Genomic DNA, 22047 nt, shown 5'->3' with positions numbered 1-22047 from the left:
GCACTCTTTTGATGGAAACCAAAACCCAGAAAGCTGAAATGGCTCCAAATTTGCAAGGTTTCTCTCTCAGTCAGCATTTCCAGGTGGTCTGCTCGGCGACATTTTCTTCGTAAATGATCAGAGCACTTTCTGCTTTATTTTTCATTACTACTGCTTTCTCTGGGGCTCTGTTTCATGGGAAAATTCAGAACTGGAGGGCTTGGTTCCATCCTGGAATAGTGTGAAGTTTCAAAATCATCCTCAAAATGGAAGACCTTCCTTCTCTCAAAGACACTATTTATAGTAGGCTGCCCTTTCTGCAGTCAGAGAAGGGCCAGATAGTATGATGACTTTGTGCTCTCCTGTGTTTTTAACTTAGATGAAAAATTGGGTCTGGCTTGAAACTAGGTGTAAAGAGTCCATGTTCAGATATTACACTTTTATAACCTGAAAATGATATAATTTTAAAAGGCAGAAATAAATAGAAATTACTTAAATTAAATTAGACATTTTTTCCAAGGGGTATGATTTAAATGAGACACATTTTATTCTCTAACATAGCCTGCAATCTTCTGGCATTTTAGCAAAAATGGAAAATTATTTATTTTAAAGCTAGGTATTTTATGCCTAATGAAATTTACTTTTCATACCAGTGTACCTTTTGCTATAAAGATTTTAAAGGTCTTCTTCACCCTTAAGTCTTCATGCTTGCGTGTCTCCTTCTCACACACATTTGCACAGAAGAGAGTAAGTCTTTCTCTGTGCAAATCCAGCACCCAAATAATTCACAAATAGCACTTACTTATTATTTACTGGCACAATCAAGCATAACTGCTCTAAATGAACAAACAATCAAAAATTAAAAAAAAAAAAAACAAAAAAAAACCAGGGAAACAGGGTTAAAGAATCCCACGATTCTGATTTACACAACAGATAAAAATCACCCCAGAAGTCACAGAGACCTGCCAAGTAAATCTCTTGCTTCGTAATGATCCTTTAAGACACTTTAATTTGCTTTTGTGAGTATCTGCACTGGCTCTGGCTTTAGCTCATGCTGTAGGTGCCCGGGGAGGTCTGTGCTGGTTCATATCCAGGTAGGTGGTGACTGCTGATGGTGCTCATGGCAGTGCCTGGCTCCCAGCAGCCCTGTGGGAGGTCACATCTTCCTTTATCTTCCTTTCCACAACCTGTTTAGAGTGGAATGAGATAAAACAGACACAGACCCTCTATCACAGTCATCACCTCATCACCCCCCTTTGCCCCCCCTTCTTTTCAGGATGACACCAACTGGGCCTTCCAAATCCCCTCTGCCAGTTTCCTGAGCCTCCCTTGCTGGCTCTCTGGCCATTACTCATGGCAACTTTCCTGCCAAATCTGCCCTTTCCCTGCTCCTCAAAACTATTCAAACCCCACCAGGACACCTGGAGCCTTTCCCAGGTCACCACCTACTGCCAAAAGGCTGATACAGCCCCCATTGCTGGAGGGGTTGGCCTGCCTTCCAACCACATGGGAAAAAAAGGCCACAGTGAAGGTCAGGACAAGTTGTCTGGTTTTGTGGCACCACAGACACCAGTGTAAGCCTCTTGTCAGCATGTGGTGGGACACAGACTGACCAGGTGGCAGTGAGGGAACAGCAACCAACACCCCTTGGCCACCTGCCCCCAAAATCCATGTCATGTTTCTGCCTGCCTCTTGGGTCTTCTCCCTAAAGTTCCCTACAAAATCCATCATTCATCCCTGCTAATAATGCCCACAAATACTGATCTCCTGAAGCTGTTTCTTTTAAGGTCATCATGTCCCTTCTTCTAAAACTTAATATCTTGACGCTGACCGTGTGGAGCTAGAGAGAGTTTGTAAATATTTGTATCGACAACATTATTCCTTTGATAGCAGACACTAGGACAATATTTCCCACATTAAAAGGGCTCTTGGGGAGGGCTTAGGAATTCTGGACAGGCTAAAATAGTTGCCTGAAGGAAGAGGAAAAACCTTGGAGAATTACCAGGCTCTTTTTTTTTTAATTTTCAGACAAATGGACTTTTCAAACTTTGCCCTGAAAAGAGATCTGGTCATGACCTACTATAAATCTCCTACGGCCATTTAAAACCTCACATAGCTCTGGTTAAACAGCATTGCACCAGACAAAACCTCCAGGGCATGAGGACATTGCTCCGTTTTTTTCCCTTTCAAGCTTGTATATTGTCCTCATAACATATTGCCAATGTTCACAGGACCAAATGAGACTGTGGCCTTTCTTTAATGTACTCAGTGCTCTTGTGTTGAGAGCCTGTGAGGTCAACAGGAAAACATGGGATGAAATCTCGGCTGAGTGTCAGTCTTTCCCAGGCTTCCTGGCAATTTCCAACTTCTCACTCTATTGTTTTCACCTAATAAGACAGAGCTTGTCTTCTGCTCAATAAAAAAGGAAAAAAGAAAAAAGCTAAGACTCAGAAAACGAGCAGTTTTATAAAAGCCTGGCAGATTCCCAGTGTGCTAATGACAAGCAGCACGCTCATTTTTCTAGTTCGAAACTTCTTGGTGCATCATGCAAACACCCCCAAGAACTGCTGGAGGGGGGGCAGAGCACAGAAAAGAAGACCGTCAGGCTTCTGACACAAAGGCCATAGCCTACAGTTTTGAAATAGGGAGGTTGAAAGGTGGAGCCCTCACAAGAACCTCATTTGGAGCTATTCCAGCTGTTGGGTCACCTTTCTTCTCCTCTTGGAGGGATTTGCAGCACATCACCTCTCTCTGTTTGAACTGAAGGGGAGAACAACTGCAGAGTTGGCTGTGAAAGCCCAGAGAACAGTTTGAGAAAACAGCAAAACCCAAACACTCCTCTGAGATTATCCCTCTGTAACTGATACAGAGACATACTGCGACCTTAGGTTCAACTTGTCTTTTTATACCATTTTCTGTATTACCACATTGCCTGCTCGTCAGCTGCCACTGAATTTGAATCTCAGACTGTCAGTATTTTCTGAGCATTGTGGAAAAAATGTATGTATTTTCCTAAACAATTATGAGTGATTTAATGCTGGTGAAAAGGGTGAGGTTGCTACCTGATTATCCAGGAATGTCTCAGCTGTGTCTCAAGGATATCTGCCTGGCTCCTGGAGCCTTGCTCAATTCCCATGCATATTCTTTAGCCATGCAGACAAAGAGCAGTGTTAAAGCCGGCGAGAGCCTTGGCATTCAGTGTAGGAAGCTAAACTGAGCCAACACCACATAATTTTCAGTGAAATGCATTTCATCGTTTTCTTACATTTGGACAAAACGCAGTATTAACCATTTATTAGCATTGCAAGAGCTGTGACAACTTTCTCCCACTGGTCACCGTACACTGCTGTCCTCCTCTACCTGCATAAGGTCTCCCAGGTTGGTTAGAGCAGACAATTAGAACAAACATGCCCTACCCAAATTATTAGGGTTGTTTTTTATGGCCAGAAGTCTGGTACCACCGTGGAGCAGTAGTAAATTGGGGATCTGTTTTGAATTATTCATATGCCGGTCATTTACCACATTGCAGCAATCTCTGTGAATACCCTTTCTGATTAAACGAGAGAACATCCAGAAAATGAATTGTCGCTGCCCCATGTGGAGAAGATGTACTAGAGTACATCTACATGTACTACACAAAGCACTCTTGGTTTCTTCGGAGTTGAGCTGCACAGGGATATCATGCGGCAGCGTTCGGCTGTTGAAATGGGAGGTTAGCTGGAGAGGACTGGGAACTGCAGAACCCATAACCGCCTGGAGCCACCAGTCACTTCTCTAGTAAATCCAACAGCTACAAAGATGAAGCAGGGGTGAAATGTGGTTGGTCTGGATGGTGTAACAAGGGAGATCATGGGGGAAAGTAAAATCTGGAAGGAGAAAAGATGAGCCTCTGTTAAACTAAGAAATTCCACAGCCGGTTTTATTAAGGTCATACCATGCCTGAAAGAAGAGATTTTATGTCAGTTTTCAGGTTGTGGTAAGCTGCAGTTTGATTGAGTCAAAGCTTAGCCTGTGTGAACACTTAAGGTGCTTAAATGTACTCTCCACACCTGTGCTGAAAAATAATTACCCCCCAAAAGTCACACTTTTTTTTTTTTTTTTTTTTTGGAAGTGACACCCAACTCAAATAGCAACTGCAATTCTAAAATTAACAACATATGTTTCTGAAGCCAAAATGTGAGACGGGTTGGCTTGCTTAGAAAGCAGTTGCCTTAGGTTTGTCTTGCATCTGGTAAAGAGCTTGTTAAAGGTCCTATTGCAACCTTCAGGGGCTCCTAGTTTAATTGCTAACTAAGACAGCATTTTAATAACTTTGTTTTAATCTTGCTACCATCTTGGGGGAGGCGGAGTTATTTATTTGGTTGCAGAGTTGCACGGCTGGGAAGTATCTGATTCGAGTTACGTACATCTTTGGTTGGCATGACTCATGTTACAGCTGAACCAAACGAGCCAGCTCTGTACACTTAAACTAAGCAAACAAATGTAAAACACATCGTTGCATTAGTAGAACCACAGTTAACTAATCAAGGACAGGCAACATAGTCATCAAATCAAGGCCACAATCAAGACCTGATCCAATGAATCAGAGCTTTAAGTTATCAAAATAAAAATAAAATAAACCACAGTACCCCATCACATTTAATGCAGAGGGTGATCAGCTTTAAACTGTAAGCTTGCCATGAGATGGAACTACTTCCAGTCCTCTTGTACAAGGAAAAAACGAAGAGAAGCTGGCTCATGTTTTGACTAGGTTCCATGTTCCTGATGGTGGAAGGCACTGACTGAGGCAATCAAGGACTGCACTCATCACTCCTTACCAGTGGTGCATGGAGGACTAATGCTAGTATGGTTCAGCTGAGGGAGGTACACTCATCAGAATGAACTCATTTAGTGATAGACAGTTTAGCATTTCCTTCTTACATCACCCAATTATTGTGAATGTTAAGTCTTCTGCTCTTATTCTCTCCTGATCATCAAACTCGAATCAGAGATCATTCTGAAAATGATACACAGTTGCAGCTTTTAGATTAGATTCAACATTTATGAAAAATGCTTTTTGAAGGATTACTAGGTAAGAACTATGAATAACTTTTGGAATAATTCACCAGCAATAAATGACAGATTTAAGAGCCTGGCATTTGCTGCTAGGCTAGGAAACAATTAATAGAGACCTTTTTTCTTTTTTCTTTTCTTGGCCACCTATGTACTCATGTGAAATAAGATCCTTCTCTTAAAGGAAAAGAAAGCATTCAGACTTGTGCTTTCTTCTGAAGGATCTTTATTTTGAGCGTTTGCTGGCTGCCAGCACAACCCAGAAGAAGTATGGGCAAGCATAATGACAGAGCACCCACTGGCTTCTCCTACTTGGTCACACACTGCAGGCATTAGGCTTGGTTGGACAGTCTCTCTCCGGCAGGGGCTCCATGGAGAGCCAAGTAGGATGCAGCTTAGAGGCACAGTTCCCCCCGGTCTTAAAAGCCAGAGAACTGGCAATACATCTCACAGCCCCTTCCTTTTTCCTACTTATATAGCTGGAGGCTGGTTTCCCAGATATGGTCAGTACAGCCTGGTATCTAGTTCGTAGATCGCTGCTGAATATACCCATGGTCTTGCAAATGGGAACAACTGGTTGGGCTGAGACCCACTTCTCTCCTGTGTGGTCTGTGATTCAGTGACTAATGTCAACCTTCCCGTGCAGGGAAAGCATTGAAAACCCAGGCTCAGCCAGAGTCACCTCTGTGGGGCCCACTAATAACTCTCTCCATGCCGTGCCTAATAACAGTCTTTCCTTTGCCTTTAGTTAGGAAGCTAATAGGAATCCATTCGCAGCTTGCCCTGATGACTCCTATTCTAAGACCACAGCTGGCCGTTGTGCTTTTTAGCAGATGAATTCCAATAATCATTAAACGAAGTTGCCTGGGGTCCACTTCAAATCTGGGCCAATGTCACAGCCCTTACTCTCGTGTCACACATGCTGGTGTGTTTCATCCCCTAAAATCAGTGTGATTTGTGAACAGTCAGTGGCTGTATTTGCACAGCATCGGACCAGTACTTATTTCCAGATAGCCATGCTGCTTTTCATTTCATCTAGAATCATGCTGCCTAACCCCGGAGAGCAGAGAAGAAGTGTGCGAAGTCTTAGTCCATGAGATCATCCCAGTAATTTGTAACTGCAGGCGCTGCCTGCCTAACTTTATTTCCCCATGTTAAATAATTGTGATATTGTGTCTTTAAAACCTACATCAACAACGAAATCAAAACAACCTTAAATAATCCACAGACATATGGAATTGTTTTACAAAGGAAAGTCAATTGCTGAGACCCCTTAAAAATGGAAATCTACCAAGGAAACCCCAGCAGTCTCTTTGACAGTCTGCTCTAAAACTTCTCACTGCTTTGATGTTGTTCACAATTTATGCTCCTCAGAGGCTCTGGGATGAAGGAAATCATCTATTTTAATAATGTGAAACCTTCTTCTGGCTGCCCGAGATGGGAATTCCTGCTCTGTTTCCTGTGCCTCTGAGAGGGCCGAAGGGGGAAGAAGGGCTTAAAACCCAAGTGGCTGTTACTGATCAGCACCACAGCATTGCCTGCCATTCGGAAATGACTGTCCACAGGTTGTCTGTCTGTGATTCAGGAGGGTATGTTTAGGAAAGCTGTCTGTTTCAGCTCAGTCTCCACAGAAATGTAATTTCATCGTACTAGTAATTCATAAGGATACGTTATGGGGTAACAATTATCATACAAAAGAAATTATTGGAATAGTCTCTCTAATTCAAAATTATTTTAATTACTAGTGATACCTGTCCTTTTTCTCTTTCTCTTTTTTTTTTTTTTTTTTTTCCCTTTCTGTGCTAAGTGTCCTCCTGATTCAAAAATTGCCACTAGGCTCTCACCTTTTGTAATTGCAGTTCTCTGTGCTGAGTGAACAAAGGAAAAATTAAACTGGAATGTAGCAGGCAGGCAGAATAGGAAATATATGTTCCTGCAGGAGAGCTTCTCTCATCCTAATTACCCTGCAATTGCCAGGTTCAAAATCTAATTTATGAGCAGTATAGATAGAATGGCCACATTAGTCCATTATTTCATGATGATTTTTTTCTACCCTTGATTTCAGAGAGGAAGGATTTTGCAGCACAGCACATTGGCATTGTCAGCAGCTGTTCTGGGCAGTGATGCTAGACAACTACACTTGAGAGAGACTCCAGAAAAAAATTGAAAGCAGTCTCCTAACAGCAAGGTTTTATAGAAGGAGTGCTATAAAGCAGTTAAATGAATAAAGCATGACCTGATGGGCTGCCTCAGACCACATTCAGAAACAGACCCAGAAAGGTATGAAGGAGAAAAGTTTTCCAGCCTGGTGCTGCACATCTCCTACCTGCTGCAAAATGCTCCAAACACAGCATCTCTTAACACCCCCAGAGTCTATTTTACTTTGACAATCATGGAGCAGCCTGCTAAAGTGTGGAGTAGTGGGTGAAACTGCCACCATGCAATGTCTGGATTGCTCATGGTTCTAACTGTACGGATCTTTAAGGTTCCCTAACCTAAGCCATTCTGTGATTCTTGCTGGGCAGATAATCTACATCATTTCCCTGCTGTACGTGTTTCAGTCACCAGCCCCCTGGATAAAATGGCTCTGCAGGCTTTCTCTCTCTCTCACTGCCTGCAGTTCTCCTCCAGACTCATTTTTGCTTGCATCATATTCCCATTCTTAATCCAGTTATTTTGCCACTGAAACCCTTCCAGTTAAAATAAGAGAAATGAATGCTTACATTTAAACTGCTATTGCGTTTTGCAGTCAGCAACCCTATAAAGCTAGTTTTGATGAGAAAGTTTATACCTTGTTTGATGCGGGTTGTCTGCAGGCCCAGAAAGATAAGAGTGCTTTGTCTTACACTTGGGCTTGTTTGGAGGGATTTATTCACAACGGTGGGATGGGAAAGTTAAGATGGAAATGAGGTACACGGGCATCTAAAGTCACTTGAGAAGCTCTAAGATAGGTAAAGACATCCTTATGGGCCTGACATTCATATTGCAAAGGCAGCTAAAGACTGCTGAGTCTATGCAATGGATGATGGCGAAGAGGCATCCAAAAGTAACCTCTATCAATTGGAAAAAAAAGAAGTGGGGGGAGAGAGAAGGAGGCAAAGAGAAAAGAGACAGGCAAGAGGAAAGCAAAAAAAAAAAAAAAAGGGGGAAAGACAAGTGCAAAGGCATGGGAAGAAACTTGCTGACTGTGGGTGTGCCATGCAAGTGTCAGAGTAAGCTGCCCAATAGTTCAGTATCTCCGAGCTGCACATAAAGGCTATCAAAATCTTTCCCTGTTGCAATAGAAGTCCATAAGAAAGTGCTCTCTCCTTTCCTGAGAAAGTATTTGGTTATATCAATTGGGAGTTTCACTCTTAAGTATTCCCTTTCCGTTTCAAGTGCAGAATGCAAACAGAATGCTCTCAGGAATAGAAGATGCCTGCCCTGATTTGTTCTTCCGAGGTTTTGCTTTTCCTTTGCCCCTGAGGAACAGTCTATTTTTATTGACTTTTATGATTAATAAAACTGTCTGAAACCCTGCTGGGGTCTTTATGCTAGTTATCAAAAGAAGTCATCTAGCCCTTTCCCCTAATGTCTAAGCTAATGGCAAAGACCCAGCACTTGATCTTTCTCCCCAAGCTGCAGCTTGTCTAGCAAGGGTTAGAGTCATGTCGAGATGGTAAAAAATCCCAAGGAGTGATTTCCTTGCTGCACAGACTGTGGAAACCCATACTCTCCTGGAAACCTATCTGTCTGTCTCATCTTCTCTGCAAAGCTCTTGTGCAGAATCTCCTGCTCTTCCCCTGCTGCTTCCCAGCTGAGGCAGATGACCCGATATGCTTCTAAAGAAATGCACAATGTATATCCTCACAGCTGGATGCTGAACTTCCAGCATCAGCACATGCCAAGTGCTATACCTTTACTGGTCTCCCGCTGGATAGCACTGCTAAATGTATGCTGGCACTCTGAAGAGGCCCACACTTCACAGAGCATATCCTGGGGTATGCAGGACCTCAGGCAGGTGGGGAGAGAAGAATCACAGAATGGCTTAAGTTGGAAGGAACCTTAAAGATAATCCAGCCTCAACCCCTGCCATGGGCAGGGCTGCCCCCCACCAGCTCAGGCTGTCCAAGGCCTCATCCAACCTGGCTTGAGCACCTCCAGAGATGGGGAACCACAGCATCTCTAGACAAAAGAGGAGCAGCAGCAGGGCCAGTTAGCCTAGGGGAGAGTGAGGAGGGACAGCAGCATCTTGCTGTGGCATGAGGAGGGAACAGTGCTGAGCCATGCTTCTCCCTGCTCGCTTGCCCTGTTTGCATTTCCTTTCTGCTGCTTCAGGAGAGGCAGGGAGAACAAAAGCTACATTGAGGAATAGTCAAAGACATCTATGCATGCCTCAGAGATACTGTAATATCGTAAGAAATCTAAAAAGATGCATGGCAGTTAAAAAAACAGCAAAACATACAAAATACAGATTGAAAAATATATTGGAAGATATGACAGCAACTACATCAGGACACAGCATGGTGTAAGACTGGCTTTTTTTATTAAAATGACATACCATTCTGGTGCTTTTCCTACTAGATGGTAGTAGAAATAAAGGATTGATAACATCTTAGAGGAGGGTGCAGCTGGGGAGCCACTGAGTCCAGACACATCAATACCACATTCTAGATGAATAAAGCAAATAAAATTATATTTGCTTTGCAATTTATTTCTGCCTCCCCTTGCATTCTGTGTATACATAAACAAACCTTACGTTTACTTTCCAAGGGTGATGTCTAACAACAGGATGCAATTCACATTTGATTTTCCTTTGAATTGCAAAAGACAATTTGCATAACTCTTAACATAGCTTTGTATATTTGTGCTTATCATACTTTGTCATTGTGTTTCATGGGACAACTTTATGCAATATAGCTGAGGAAGGTACAGCAAAGTTTACTAGTAGGCACTCTGTTATGCTGTGTTTCAGTGAGTTAGATCCAGATACCCTAGATAGGAAGACCATTCCTGGGCTGCATGAGCACCTCTGTGCACTCCCATTCAAGCTTTAAAGGGTGACCTTACCTAGCTGGAGTACAGGGGCAAGAATCTGAGCCCAGTCAGAATGGGAGAAATTTTTTCCCAGCAGCTCAGACCTTCAAAAACCTAAGGCTGAACTACAGGCAAGTATTCAACAGCTGAAAATTGGTTTTAAACATCCTTTATTTTGAGCTAGCATGTCAATAGCAGGTAAACAGAATTTCCTGGGTAGCTCTTTCTAAAAACACATTAAAACAGTTGTGCGTGTTGCTGAAAAACAGGCTGTACTTACATCAGAACAGAGCATAGAAGAACCTTTTATAAGCCTTCAAATAATCTCAAAGTAATTAGCTTTTAACATCCTCTCTGCTACAATTCAGAGCTTTATTAGCTGTTCTGCTTGCCATTCTTGAGTCTGCCTAATGTCTTCTGTAGAACAACTATGCATTTTTCTCAGGCATTTGTCATTTCTCTCGGATTCCACTAACAGACCATCTAAATGCTGCTCTGCATAGGAAGTGATATATGCTGACAAGGAGTAGAAGTCGAATTTTCTTTATATGGTTCTTTATGGTGAGCAAACCTACTTAAAACAAGCTCCTTCTCAAGGCAGCATATTGATTAGAGCTGACGGGCCGAAAAGACCTTTGGGAGACAACAGAATATGGCTTGAGTCAAAGAGTAACACTAAAGCTGGCAGCAGCAGCATTAAGAGTCAGTAAAACCTGAGAGAGTTTGTCTCACACCGAAATTTATTGCACCCATTTGGACGGCCATTACGGTAGTTAGTAATTTTATCTGCACAAGTTCATCTGTATTTGGACTCTCAGAGCTTAGCAAGAGGTCTTGCAAGACAGAGCTGTGTACAGGGCCCCGCACACTGAGGCAAAGGGCTGCCGTGTTGAGGCAAAGCACAACAAATTAGCAAAAGCTGCCTGCTTTGCTGTGCAGTGATGACTGGCATTATGTTAACAGTAATTCTGAAATAAGGCAATGGCAGGCCAAAGCAGGCAAGGATTCTCCTACTCCAGAGTTCAGTCTTCTCTTAATGAAGCTGTCACTCAGAAGCGAGAATTGCTGTTTTTGGGGATAGAAGTGCATCTATGCTTCATGTTTTAGGAAATAAATGAGACAAGCAAAGCAATGACCGGGCTGATCTCTAGAGAAATTGTATGAAATTCTTCTGATGAGATATTTTGAAGATGGTGGATTAATGCCACTCTACATTTTCCACAAAATGTTTTGCATTACTCCTTGCTGTGACTATTCCGATATCTACCAACTTTATATCCCTTTCTGCGCTTTCTCCCTGTCATTTGACCTGTAAGCACAGAATGCATGCTCCTTAACAACCTCATCTGGATATTTACCCACAGAAATCCATGCTCATCTAATCCTTTTTCTCATAACTTGACAAGATAAATCCTGTATAAACCTTCCGAAGCAGGTCCTTGCCTAACCTAGTTTCTGACACTTCCACTATGGATGGTCCATACTTTAACTGATGATCTGTTTCAGTGCTTAATTATGTTTATTTTACAATGAGCCTATTGCACAAAATACTAATCTGCTGGGGCCGCCTCCAAAATGGAAAATGTACTCCTATCATTAAATCTGAAAGGAGTTCAGCTTTAATGCCGTGGTGCAGTACTGGGTTAGGAATGGATATACAAGTTGCGTATCACCTCTGATCTATAGGACAAGCGGAAAGAAGCTGACTGAACCATGAGAGAGCATTTATACAAAAGAATCTGAAATAAACCTTCTGGGCTTCCATTCCAAGTCACAATGAATTTGGCATTGGGCGTACCAGGCATACTGTTTAACCTTAAAATCCCAGATTCCCTCTAGTCAATCAAAAGAGGTCAGAATCTCTATGGGGCATTTCTGAATACACTAGGTCAGTTAGGTCCTCTTGTAAGTCAAAGATAGGAAAAATGGATGCATAAAATCCCAGTATCCTATACTTCACTGGCAAGCTTTATCAAGATCCAACCAAGAGGGTCCAGGTCCATCTTAACTCAGTTACATTCTTAATCATTCACTTTTTCAAGCCTTACAAAATAGATGAAGTTCTGATTGTGCAAGTCACATACCTTATTTACCCACAGTCAGCAAATGACCTTGGTTGAGATCTGCAGGTAACCTCCTGCCAGATTACTTATAAACAGTCCCATTCAACCCTTAGCAAAATGAGACCTTATTTTCACTGACCTCACTTAGCACTCACCAATTGCTTATTTTACTGAAGTACAAGAACGTCTTCTCCTACTGTTGTATTGACCTTAACATTTTGTGAACAAGCTACTCTTATGGGTCTCTCCCTCTCTCTTGAAGGGCCTCTGCTCCAGAATCATTCTTCAGGTGGTAGGGCTCAGATGCTCAGGTGTTTCCGCACCATCAAAAGAACTTCTGCTGAGACTTGTGGCTTTTACATTAGCCCACTCTAATGAGACGTTCTAACAGCTGAGCCCTGAACTCAGTAATCTGATCTCACCTGGACAAATGAGCTCATGTTCTCTGGAGACAGCTGGCAGCTGCATACAGTAACCCCTGATGCTGCCAGGAAAGGAACTCTGTCAAAGCATGGAGGGAAGGAGAGACAGGTGAGAAAGAGAGAAAAATGGAAAGTAAGAGTTTCCAGAAGAATGCACTTGGTTATTATGAAGAATCATTGAGTGCCATAAAGATATCCAAAACTTTTGGTTTTTCAGATGTGGAAAAACTCTGCCTGACCACAGGCTCAGACACTAGTACCATATACATGCCAGTGCTCAAAAGAGTCCTTTTTCCTTCTTGCAAAGTCTATCTGAGGGCCAGATTCCAAAAATGAAAAAATACAGAGTTGAAATGTTCTAGAAAGTACTATAAAGTGCTGTACTTTCAGCGTTTGTCTTCTGTACAGTATTTGTACAGCCATTCTGAACAGGCTGCCCAAGGGCAATGGTGGAGTCACTGTCCCTCAGGAACTGTATGGATGTGGCATTGAGGGACATGGTTAGCGGGCATGGTGGGGATGGGCTGGCAGTTGGACAAAATGATCTTAGAGGTCTTTTCCAACCTTAATGATTCTATGCTTTTATTATTATCAAACTGATGAAGGAAAGAGAGAAAAAATGAAACTTCTGGGGTATGAATGAAAAAAAGCACATAAAAACTGTTGCCCTTGGTCTCAGGGGGAAATGAAAAGCACAGTCCTGACTGAGTCTTCTCCACAACTTCTACCGCTTGCAACTTATTCCCGTCCTGAAAGTTCTCCATGGAAATGGTTTCCCAATTTCACTCTGGGGACGGGAGGGTGGCTGTTTATAGGTTGTTCTCAAAGCTGTTCATCATTCTCCAGGTCACTGGTCTAAGGGCATGTTCCAAGGACACTGCAGGGTATGTAGGCAGCACTTCCCACTCTTTCAGTCACTGTATATTGAGACATGAAGAGTCAGATTATACTACCAACTTAAAAAGACTGCGAGGGCCCCCTTCTACTGAAGAGTTAATTTTCTTGAACCAGAGAATTTCTCCACTCATATTCAGCTGATGCAAGGTCAATGACAAACACACCGAGGAAGTCAGAGTTGCTTTATTTTTCTTGTGAGCAGGTCAAATAAAACACTGCTGATGCTCCATTTATCTGGAGCGACAAGCAAACACTTGGCAGTGGTGGAAAGCATACACTGGGATCTGGCAGCAGGCTCCTAGCACAGCTGTCAGCCCGCTGACTAATCACTTCATCCCCACGCTAATGCTGCTCCAGGTCTATTGGACCCTTTCATCTCAGATACACCGGCACACACTCCTTCTGATAGAGCTATTTATACAAAGATGTCACTATTAATTGCAGTGTTGCATTTTATTTTAGGAGGCGATTTTAGCCAAGGTTTTTTCAGTGATTTTTCTCTTTCCTGCAGTAGTCCTCCAAGGTGGGAGCTGTGATGCTGCTACTGGCATCAAGCAGGCCTTAAATAGATACCCCCCAGCCAGACTCAATCCTCTTGAGGGCCGTGTGTATGCATGAGCTTCATAACTTGTTTTTCTAAATGTCTCTTCTTAACAATTTGTTTTTCTTTGGCGGCTATTCAGGCAATTAAACTGCAATCACACAGGGCGCACCTTACTCTCCGCAAAGACCGGATTTACCTTAGGTTTGCATTATGAGATGATACTTGCAGTCTTGTCAGCACAAACTGTTTAAGCAACTCCCAAGGACAGTGTTAAAATATAGGTGGGGCCTATGAACTCTGTTCTTGGCAGCTGTGCTTTATTAGTTGTGCTGTGCAAAGGTGGTGCGGCTAAGGTAATGCGGCGCTTCCACAGGAGCTTTATATATTGTGACAAGCCAAACAGCCTCCAGGACTCTCACTCATCATGACTCCCATTTCGTACCTCATCTGTTATAGGAATGAGGTATGAAAACATTTCTCTGTTTCCGAAAGGTATTAACAGACTCCTGGGAAATCGTTTACCTGGGGAAAGGAAATGCCCAGCCTCATTTTTTTTTTTTTTTTTTCCCAACCATGGCAGGGTCAGCTGCTTTTTTTGTTAGTGAACAATAGGTTTCCACAACGGGCAACTGTAAAGAACTCAGACAGCTAATTGGTTTCATGCTCTCAGTTAGCAAAGGTACAAAGGCATAAATTTGTATCTCTTCCATACTGTGTTCACAGCGAGGATATCCAAGTGCTTTTTAAGCAGTTATAAAGGACATCTCTTAACAAACTTGAGGGTAAGCAAGTTCAGTCATCCCCATTTATGACCGTGATGGGGATCAGGTGAGGAAGGGAGAGCCCTGGAAGTTTAGAACGATTCGGTCATTCAGACATGACATGGCAGGCCTAAACCTGGAGCAGAGGCTGCTTATATTCATGTTGTATGCAGAATGTGTTAAATGCAGAACCAGCTTTCCTATTTTAAACCCTGGGGATATCTGACTGTCCTCAAGCAGATGCAAATTTCAGAGTTTGTGGTATCATCTCCCTTTTCTCAGCATGACTTTGGCCTGAAATGAAAGGATGACTTCCAGATTCATTTTTGTCAGCTATCCTTATTGGACTATTCCGTGGCATTCCACAGTTGCCTCAGAAAATATGCCCATGTGTTCTGTTTCTACACTGGGATGCCCTGATAGGTAAGTCCAGGATAGCCCCCACATGGTAAGCATTCATCAGATGTTTTTGCTGAAAGAAAATTTGAAAAATACTCAGGGGCAGCAGCAAGAAGTGGGCATTTCCATTGCGTCTGTGATTCATTCACAATTACCAACACAGGAATTCCCTGCTGTGTGCATGGGAGGCTTGCAGCATCTTCAGTGCCAGGCAGCAGAGATAATTACACAGATCTTGGCACCATGCTCTCAGTTTCTGCTTTGAGGAAGTACCATGTGGAATTTGCTTCTCACAACAAAGGATAAAGTGTTTTCCATAAAAGACCTTCACTAGGCTTTAGGTTGACTGCAAAAGGGAAGAAGGAAGTGGTGTTTCAGATACTTTAATCCAGAATAAAAATAAAGACTCTGCCAACAGATCTCTAAACCGTGGAATGTGTTTTCATCACTAAGTTTGAAATATCATTTCAGAGTCTTGGTCAGATTTATTGTTTGATTTAAAACAGTGTGGCCTAATTGAAGTCAATGGAGCTGTGACAGCTTATGCCAGCCAAGGGACTGACTGTCTGTTTCGGAATATTGTTTTCCCACAGTTGTCGTTGTTCCTCAAGACAGTGATAGATTTTCTGAGCGTTTCAAATACTTGAAGCATTCATGAAGTCTTTTTTAGGATTTTCTCCTACAGTTGTATCATCTGCAAATTTAGATCTCCTTCTCCATGTTTACCTCTCAACCTTGACATGATCCTTAACAGCATCACTGGTTTATTCAAGTCATCTCTTTATTCTAATGGTAGCATTGCTTTTTCATACTGGTAACCTGGGTCACTTAATGGTGGGACAGTGCTTAGTGGATGGTCTCACTGCAGAGTGAGAGTTAAAAGAAAAACAGTTTAGGTGATTACAGCAATACCAATTACACTGGGTAAATACTGTCCCATCTCCAGACAAGGAAAATTATAGCAGATAGATAGTGTCTAGTTGTGTTAAAGGGCTTTTTGCTAAGAAGGGTCTGGATACAATTGCTGCAAAGTGGAATTACACAGACTGTCTGGATCCCAAAATATGAAGCATAGGCATGTTCAAAGCCTTTGTTGCGGCCAGAAAAGTATTTTCAGAAAGTCACTCTGAAATGCTTTCCTGGTACAGACCTGATTCTCCTTTGCCTTGCATTCTTGATAATCATTTGTACGTGTGTAAAGTGGGTATCATTTTGCAATGCAATGAAGAACTGGAATAACAAATTCTTTTGTGGTTATTTCATTTTGGATTGGTTTAATATTGCTATCAAACACTTGCAGCTTGGCAAAGGACTGCATCTGTTTTACATCTACCTTGATCAGGCATCCATATTTTCTGCCTTTGAAATATTGTGGCTGAATTCCTGCAATGCAGTGTACACTTACTTACCCAGGAATTTCTGGTGCCCAGTGCTCAACACCATGATTTATTGTTATGACAAGTGGCATGGCTGTAAGCAGTGGCTTAATAGGAAGCGTGAAGCAGGGCCCAGATCTGGTCTAACTAACCTCAGGAGGTCTCCTGAGGGCAGCTGAGGCAATCTGATTTAGGAATCTTCACTGACTGAGTAGCAAACACCTGCACCTTCCTGTGCAATGTTAAACCACCTTGGTACTGTTCATTGTCTGGCCATGGCCATGCAGTCTGATGACTAACAACCAGTCCCACCACACCTAACACCTCAGGCTCTTACAAAGTGTGAGGTGACTCCCCATCTCAACCTGAATCTCAGATTGGTTCAAGCAGAAAAGTATTAATCTCCCAAAATCAGGGTATTTCTGAGTCTCCACATCTAAGAAACTGTGAGTAAGCTCTGTGTGGTCAGGATAGCCATCTATAGTTTCTGACTGTGGTCAGAAAATTCAAGTGTTTTGTTGGTTATGAAGTGCTTTACAGGGTTTCTAGCACCTTTTCAGTGTATTTGCTCTCCTAAGCCAGAGGGTAGATGTGGTTCTAACCCAAACTGTTGTTCAATTGCTTAAAATAAACGTATCATTTCTACAATGTAGTAATTAATTCTAGAGAATAAGGCAATAGCAAAATGTGCATGAATGTTATGTGCCACATCATTAAAATGCAAATCGGTATTTTATTTTGACTGAATTATCTTGCTTACATACTTCAGAGAGAACAATCCAAAATGGAAGTCACAGATTTGAAATAATGGTCACTTTTTTGAAGAAAGCATGAAAAAATGTGTATATGTTTTCATCCTGATTACTATAATGTAATGAGGATCCTTGTAAAAATTCACCATATTTAAAAATGGAAAGGGTAGAAAGGGGACAGAGGACTACAATAGTAACAGCGTAAGTGGGAAAATATTGTAATGTTGTTCAGTTTCTTCAGTATATTGGCTATCATTAGAGCAGCAAACATAGATCTCCAGATGTTTGTGAAGAGTCCAACAGTTATATTTCACATCTATGGCTGTAGTAACAATTTCTATTCAGCAGCCTAAAAAAACATTTCATGTCACAACAGGAAAGAAATATTACTGTGGGGTTTTTTTCTCCCTCATCCCCTATATAGCAATTCTGAATACTTCAGTCAATGCCAAACAAAAATTATGGTTTAAAAATTAAAATCACAATCACTGGGGGCAGGATATAAATGTGCAGATGTTCTGTGATGTTGAAGTACTTTTCAGGCAGCAGTCACAATGATGTTGTGGAGAGGATGGGGAATCCATCAGAGCTGGACACTGTGAAAAGCATTCCTTAAGTTACACTGTCAGAAAAGGCACTTACCTTTCCATATTACCTGAAGGAAAAAAAAAATCTAAACCAGAAAAATCACAGTGGCCTCTATATAGCTCTCACTATTATATTAGTAAGGGATTGACTATAATCTGTTAATATAAGTGAGCGGTGTAGATCTGGAGTTTACTGGGCAACCTGTGCAAGTGGAAAACAACATTGTCTCAAAGAGGTGCACAAACGTCAGTTTTCCTTCTCCAGTGAGGAAAATTTTTACAAGCTTCTTAGCTGTTACTGTTTCAGGTACCTTAATGCTGTTATACAAATGCCTGCCTGAAAATCTTGTGTTTTCCACACTTACCTGGTCAGACAAAGGGACACAATGAATAACATCAAACCAGCAGAAGGCAAGTTTTCAAAGGCACAAATATATCTATTACATTAGTGTCTGTGTACGCTGACAGACCTCCTGCCTCCTAGAGCTGCATGCATGCAAGCACTTCTTGAAGGTGATGTGGTTGGAGCACTGTGTTGTATGGGACCGGTGCTCCAGTGGGGAAAGGCTGGCATGTGTTAAGGGAGACAGGGATGGGGATGGAAAGTGTGCACTGTGGGGAATCACAGACCTGAACCCACATCTCTTATGGGTTGGCCTCTTCTCCAGCACCAGAGCATGTCTGTTGTATGCAGTTCGTGTCAGGTATCAGATCCCAGTTCTCCAGAATGAAATGCACCGTTAGTAGGTAAAGACAATACATTAGGTGCAACATAGCTGAACTGTAATTAATTATCAGATGTTATTTCTCACAAAATGCATCTCTAAAGTTCCCACTGCATTAGCCACAATATTGGACTATGATGGAGCATAAACAAGGGTAATGATAAACACTGGTGAGCAGAGTTGGGAAGGGTTGGTTATTAGGGTACCGGTGTGTTTCATGCAGGGTTTATTTAACAGTCTTATTAATGATCTGGAAAAGGAAGTGAATAACCATTTAATTAAATTTGCATTTGATACTAAATTAGAAGTTGCTGCAGACACCTCCGAGGGCAGAGAAGTAAATCAAAAAGAGCCAGAAGCGTTAGAAGCATGTACAACAAAGAAGAAAATGAGATCTGGCATGGAAGGAAGAAAAAAACAAAGCAAGCTAATCTCTCTGGAAGCAAGTAATCTAAAGTGTAGCTATCAGTGGAGGAACTCTGGAGAAAGAAGTGTTGAAAGAGATGTAGGAGTGTTAATGGACTATATATTCCGTCACAGCTCTGGTGTATGTTTACAAAAGCAACAGCATCAAGGAACAGGGATGTAATAGCCCTTCATTGTAGGGCTCTAGTGAGAACCATCTATAATGTAGCACTCTGTTTTGGGCATCCTGTTATCAGAGAGATATAGACAAATTGGAATGAGTTCAGAAAAGAGCCATAAAAATGATCCTGTATCCCTGGAGATAATGACTTATGAAGAAAGATCAGAAGAAGTATATGTGTATGGCCTTGTCTGGAAGATGACTGAAGTAGGGCAGGAAAACAGTCTGCAAATATGTGAAAGGAAAAAGGGAGGAGGATAATTCATCACTGAAACTATTAGTAATAGGATGAAATAATAAGTAACAACAATAAATTTTAAAAGGGCAACTTCAGGTTGAACGTAGGGAGAAATCTCTGACAGTGGAATTTGGGTTAGTTTGCAGAGAAGTTTCCCAGAGGTAAAAGTAAAAGCTGCATTCAAGTCATTTAAAATCCAATTGGACAACTCACTAGAAAATGCATCCTGCTACAGGGAACAATCTTGCATTGCCTAGGGAATAAGCTGGATGACTTAATAGGACATTTCACACTCAAGCCTTTATGACTGTGGTATTTCAATATGCATGGTCAACTATTTGGGGAAAGTATACTTTTCTTCTGCTGTCAGGCTTGATAATACAAACACTTGCATGCAAACATAACTTTTAAGAAGTCAAGCAGCTCTGCTGACAGCACTGCTCTGCTGATGTGCAAAAACACGAGTCTGATCTCTTCATGCTTCTGCAGGATCAGAGCCTTAGATCATGCAGTTGTCAATATCAAGGCAACCACATCTCCTGTGGGTAGGTAAAGCAGTGTGCAGGAACAAAATGAGAGTAGGAAGCTCCACACTTATTATCAGGGACATATTATTATTGTTATTCTATTACTGCTGTAAATGACTGGTACTGTGTACTACAACTCTGTTGACTGTTCACCTTTTCCAGCTTTCACCTCTGCACAGGGTTCATTAGACACCATTAAGACTGCTTCCTCTGTGCTATTTTTACCACGTTTGATACTTCTAATGTATCCTAAACAGTTTGTTGAATGAGAACAGAGATGAGCTGAATTGAAAGCGTTATCCTCCCTGGTGTGAAGAAGGGACATCAAAGGCTCTAGATGTAAATGCACATACAGCTGACCCCAATCGTAACATAACGTTGAACTCCCTTCACCCTTCAATAGAAGCAGAGGCAAGCTCACAGATAGGTGTGCTCCCAATACACCACGGTTTTTAAGTGTTTCTCTCTGTGTGTTTTCTCTTCTCGCCTCCCATTCCTATGGGCCCAGCAGCCTGGTGGGGCCGCAGTCCAGCACCCGAGCCCCGGGACTCTCCAGCAAGGGGTCGAGCAGCAGCAGCTCCAGTGAGTCTGAGAGCAGCTCGGAGTCTGACTCAGAGAGCGAGAGCAGCTCCAGCGAGAGTGACGGCAGCAAGCCCTCGCATTACTCCAGCCCAGAGGTAAGGGCTTCCACTCTTTGTGATTCGGGGTGGCAATCCGCTATTACGCCCACTCAGACCTTTTTTCCAGCCCAGGAGCCTGGGAGGAGATGCACAAAACAAAAATGGATGCAAAAAGTACAGGGATCCTCCTCCTGGCACCCTACGAAACGCAAGCGGTGGGGGATGCTGGGATAGATTAAAGCAAAAGAAATAAAAATGAAGAAGGAAATGACCGTGTGATATTTCCCTCGAAATGGAGCCCTTCACAAGGCTCACAGCTTGCTGGAGGTTTTGTGCATTTCTGCCTCCATAGCAATGGCTTTCTGACTGCGTAAGTCCTGGTGTGGGCTCTCAGCACTGCAAGGGAACTAAAGGCTTCTCCACACAGGGAAGCTATTATGAAATCATTTCGAGGGTGGATTTTTAAATCAAAATAGTTGTTTTTCACTCACGCACGTCCCTCACCTCACTCCCCATGTGAATTATTCTCCACTGCTGCTGCCTTTGTGTGATTTATTTTAATCCACCTCCAGCATGGACTAAACTGAATTACTCATGGTGCAAAACATTAAGCCCAAACTTGCCATCTGGAAAGTTAGCATTGAAAATTTCCACATGTAGACAAGCCCTGGCCAAAGTACAATTAAGCTGCCAGTGCTGTGCCACCTTCTGCTTTCACCTCTACACTGTGCTAAGCAGAAACTACAGGCTGCTTTCCATACTCTGTTTGTCTACCACATGACATTTTAATGTGTTTTGGTCAATACACACCTTTAGTATAAAACCGTGAACTCCACAGCCTTATCACATGCATTAATATATGTAAAAATATTCAAAATCTAGTGACAAGATTGTAAATACACATAAAATACAGGCAGTGTATTTTCCTGTTCCACATAAAGCATCCCCTCACTGGACTCCTCCCCTGACAACTAAGCCTCACAGATTCTCTCACCCTGAAACATTATCCTGAATAACCAGCAAGCTTTTCCTCATGTTTTGCTCAGCATTTGGGGCCATGTTTCCTACCAGGGAAAATGTACCACTCACAGAAATGTCCTGTATTTTTCTATATTCTATGCACTCCATATTTTTCTCATGTTTTGTTCCTTATTTACCACTTATCTTCCTCTCTTTCCTCAACAGTGCTTTCAGATTCATTTCAAGTCAATTTTCCTCTCTTTGTCCCTTTCCTAAGGCTCTCTCTTCAGTTTTCCTGTTTTCTCCCTTCCAGCCTCTCTTCCCTCTCTGCACTGTCCATTTCTTATTTCCCATCCTGAGTCCACTCATCTGACCCATCATGACCTTGCTCTGTCCATTCCCTGCTGGGTTCGGTGTAGAGGTCTAACACTCCTCTCCCAGTGGGAATCTGAGAAGGTGGAAGAAAAGGAGTGAAGAGAACCACAGTAAGAACCATAATAGAAGAGAAGGAACTACAAGATAAAAGGGGAGGAAGCATAGTAC

General features: G+C 42.2%; 1 protein-coding gene across 6 annotated transcripts in view; it reads left to right on the top strand.

Annotated features, from left to right (window-relative positions):
* AFF3 (ALF transcription elongation factor 3) overlaps positions 1 to 22047 on the top strand; it is a 321596-nt gene that overhangs the window by 256254 nt on the left and 43295 nt on the right. For 4 of the 6 annotated variants that reach the window (XM_090127339.1, XM_090127329.1, XM_031605217.2 and 1 more), the window contains one exon: positions 20433 to 20601. In XM_090127339.1, the coding sequence (XP_089983465.1) occupies positions 20433 to 20601 (169 nt within the window). The remainder of the gene's footprint in view (positions 1 to 20432; positions 20602 to 22047) is intronic. The other 2 variants (XM_090127334.1, XM_090127326.1) reach the window with 1 other exon arrangement.

The sequence above is a fragment of the Phasianus colchicus genome, chromosome 1 (genome assembly GCF_987193195.1).
Source record: "Phasianus colchicus chromosome 1, bPhaCol1.hap1.1, whole genome shotgun sequence".
NCBI classification, from domain to species: domain Eukaryota; kingdom Metazoa; phylum Chordata; class Aves; order Galliformes; family Phasianidae; genus Phasianus; species Phasianus colchicus.
The sequence above is the reverse complement of the archived record's forward strand: the minus strand, read 5'-3'. Positions and strand labels throughout refer to the sequence as shown.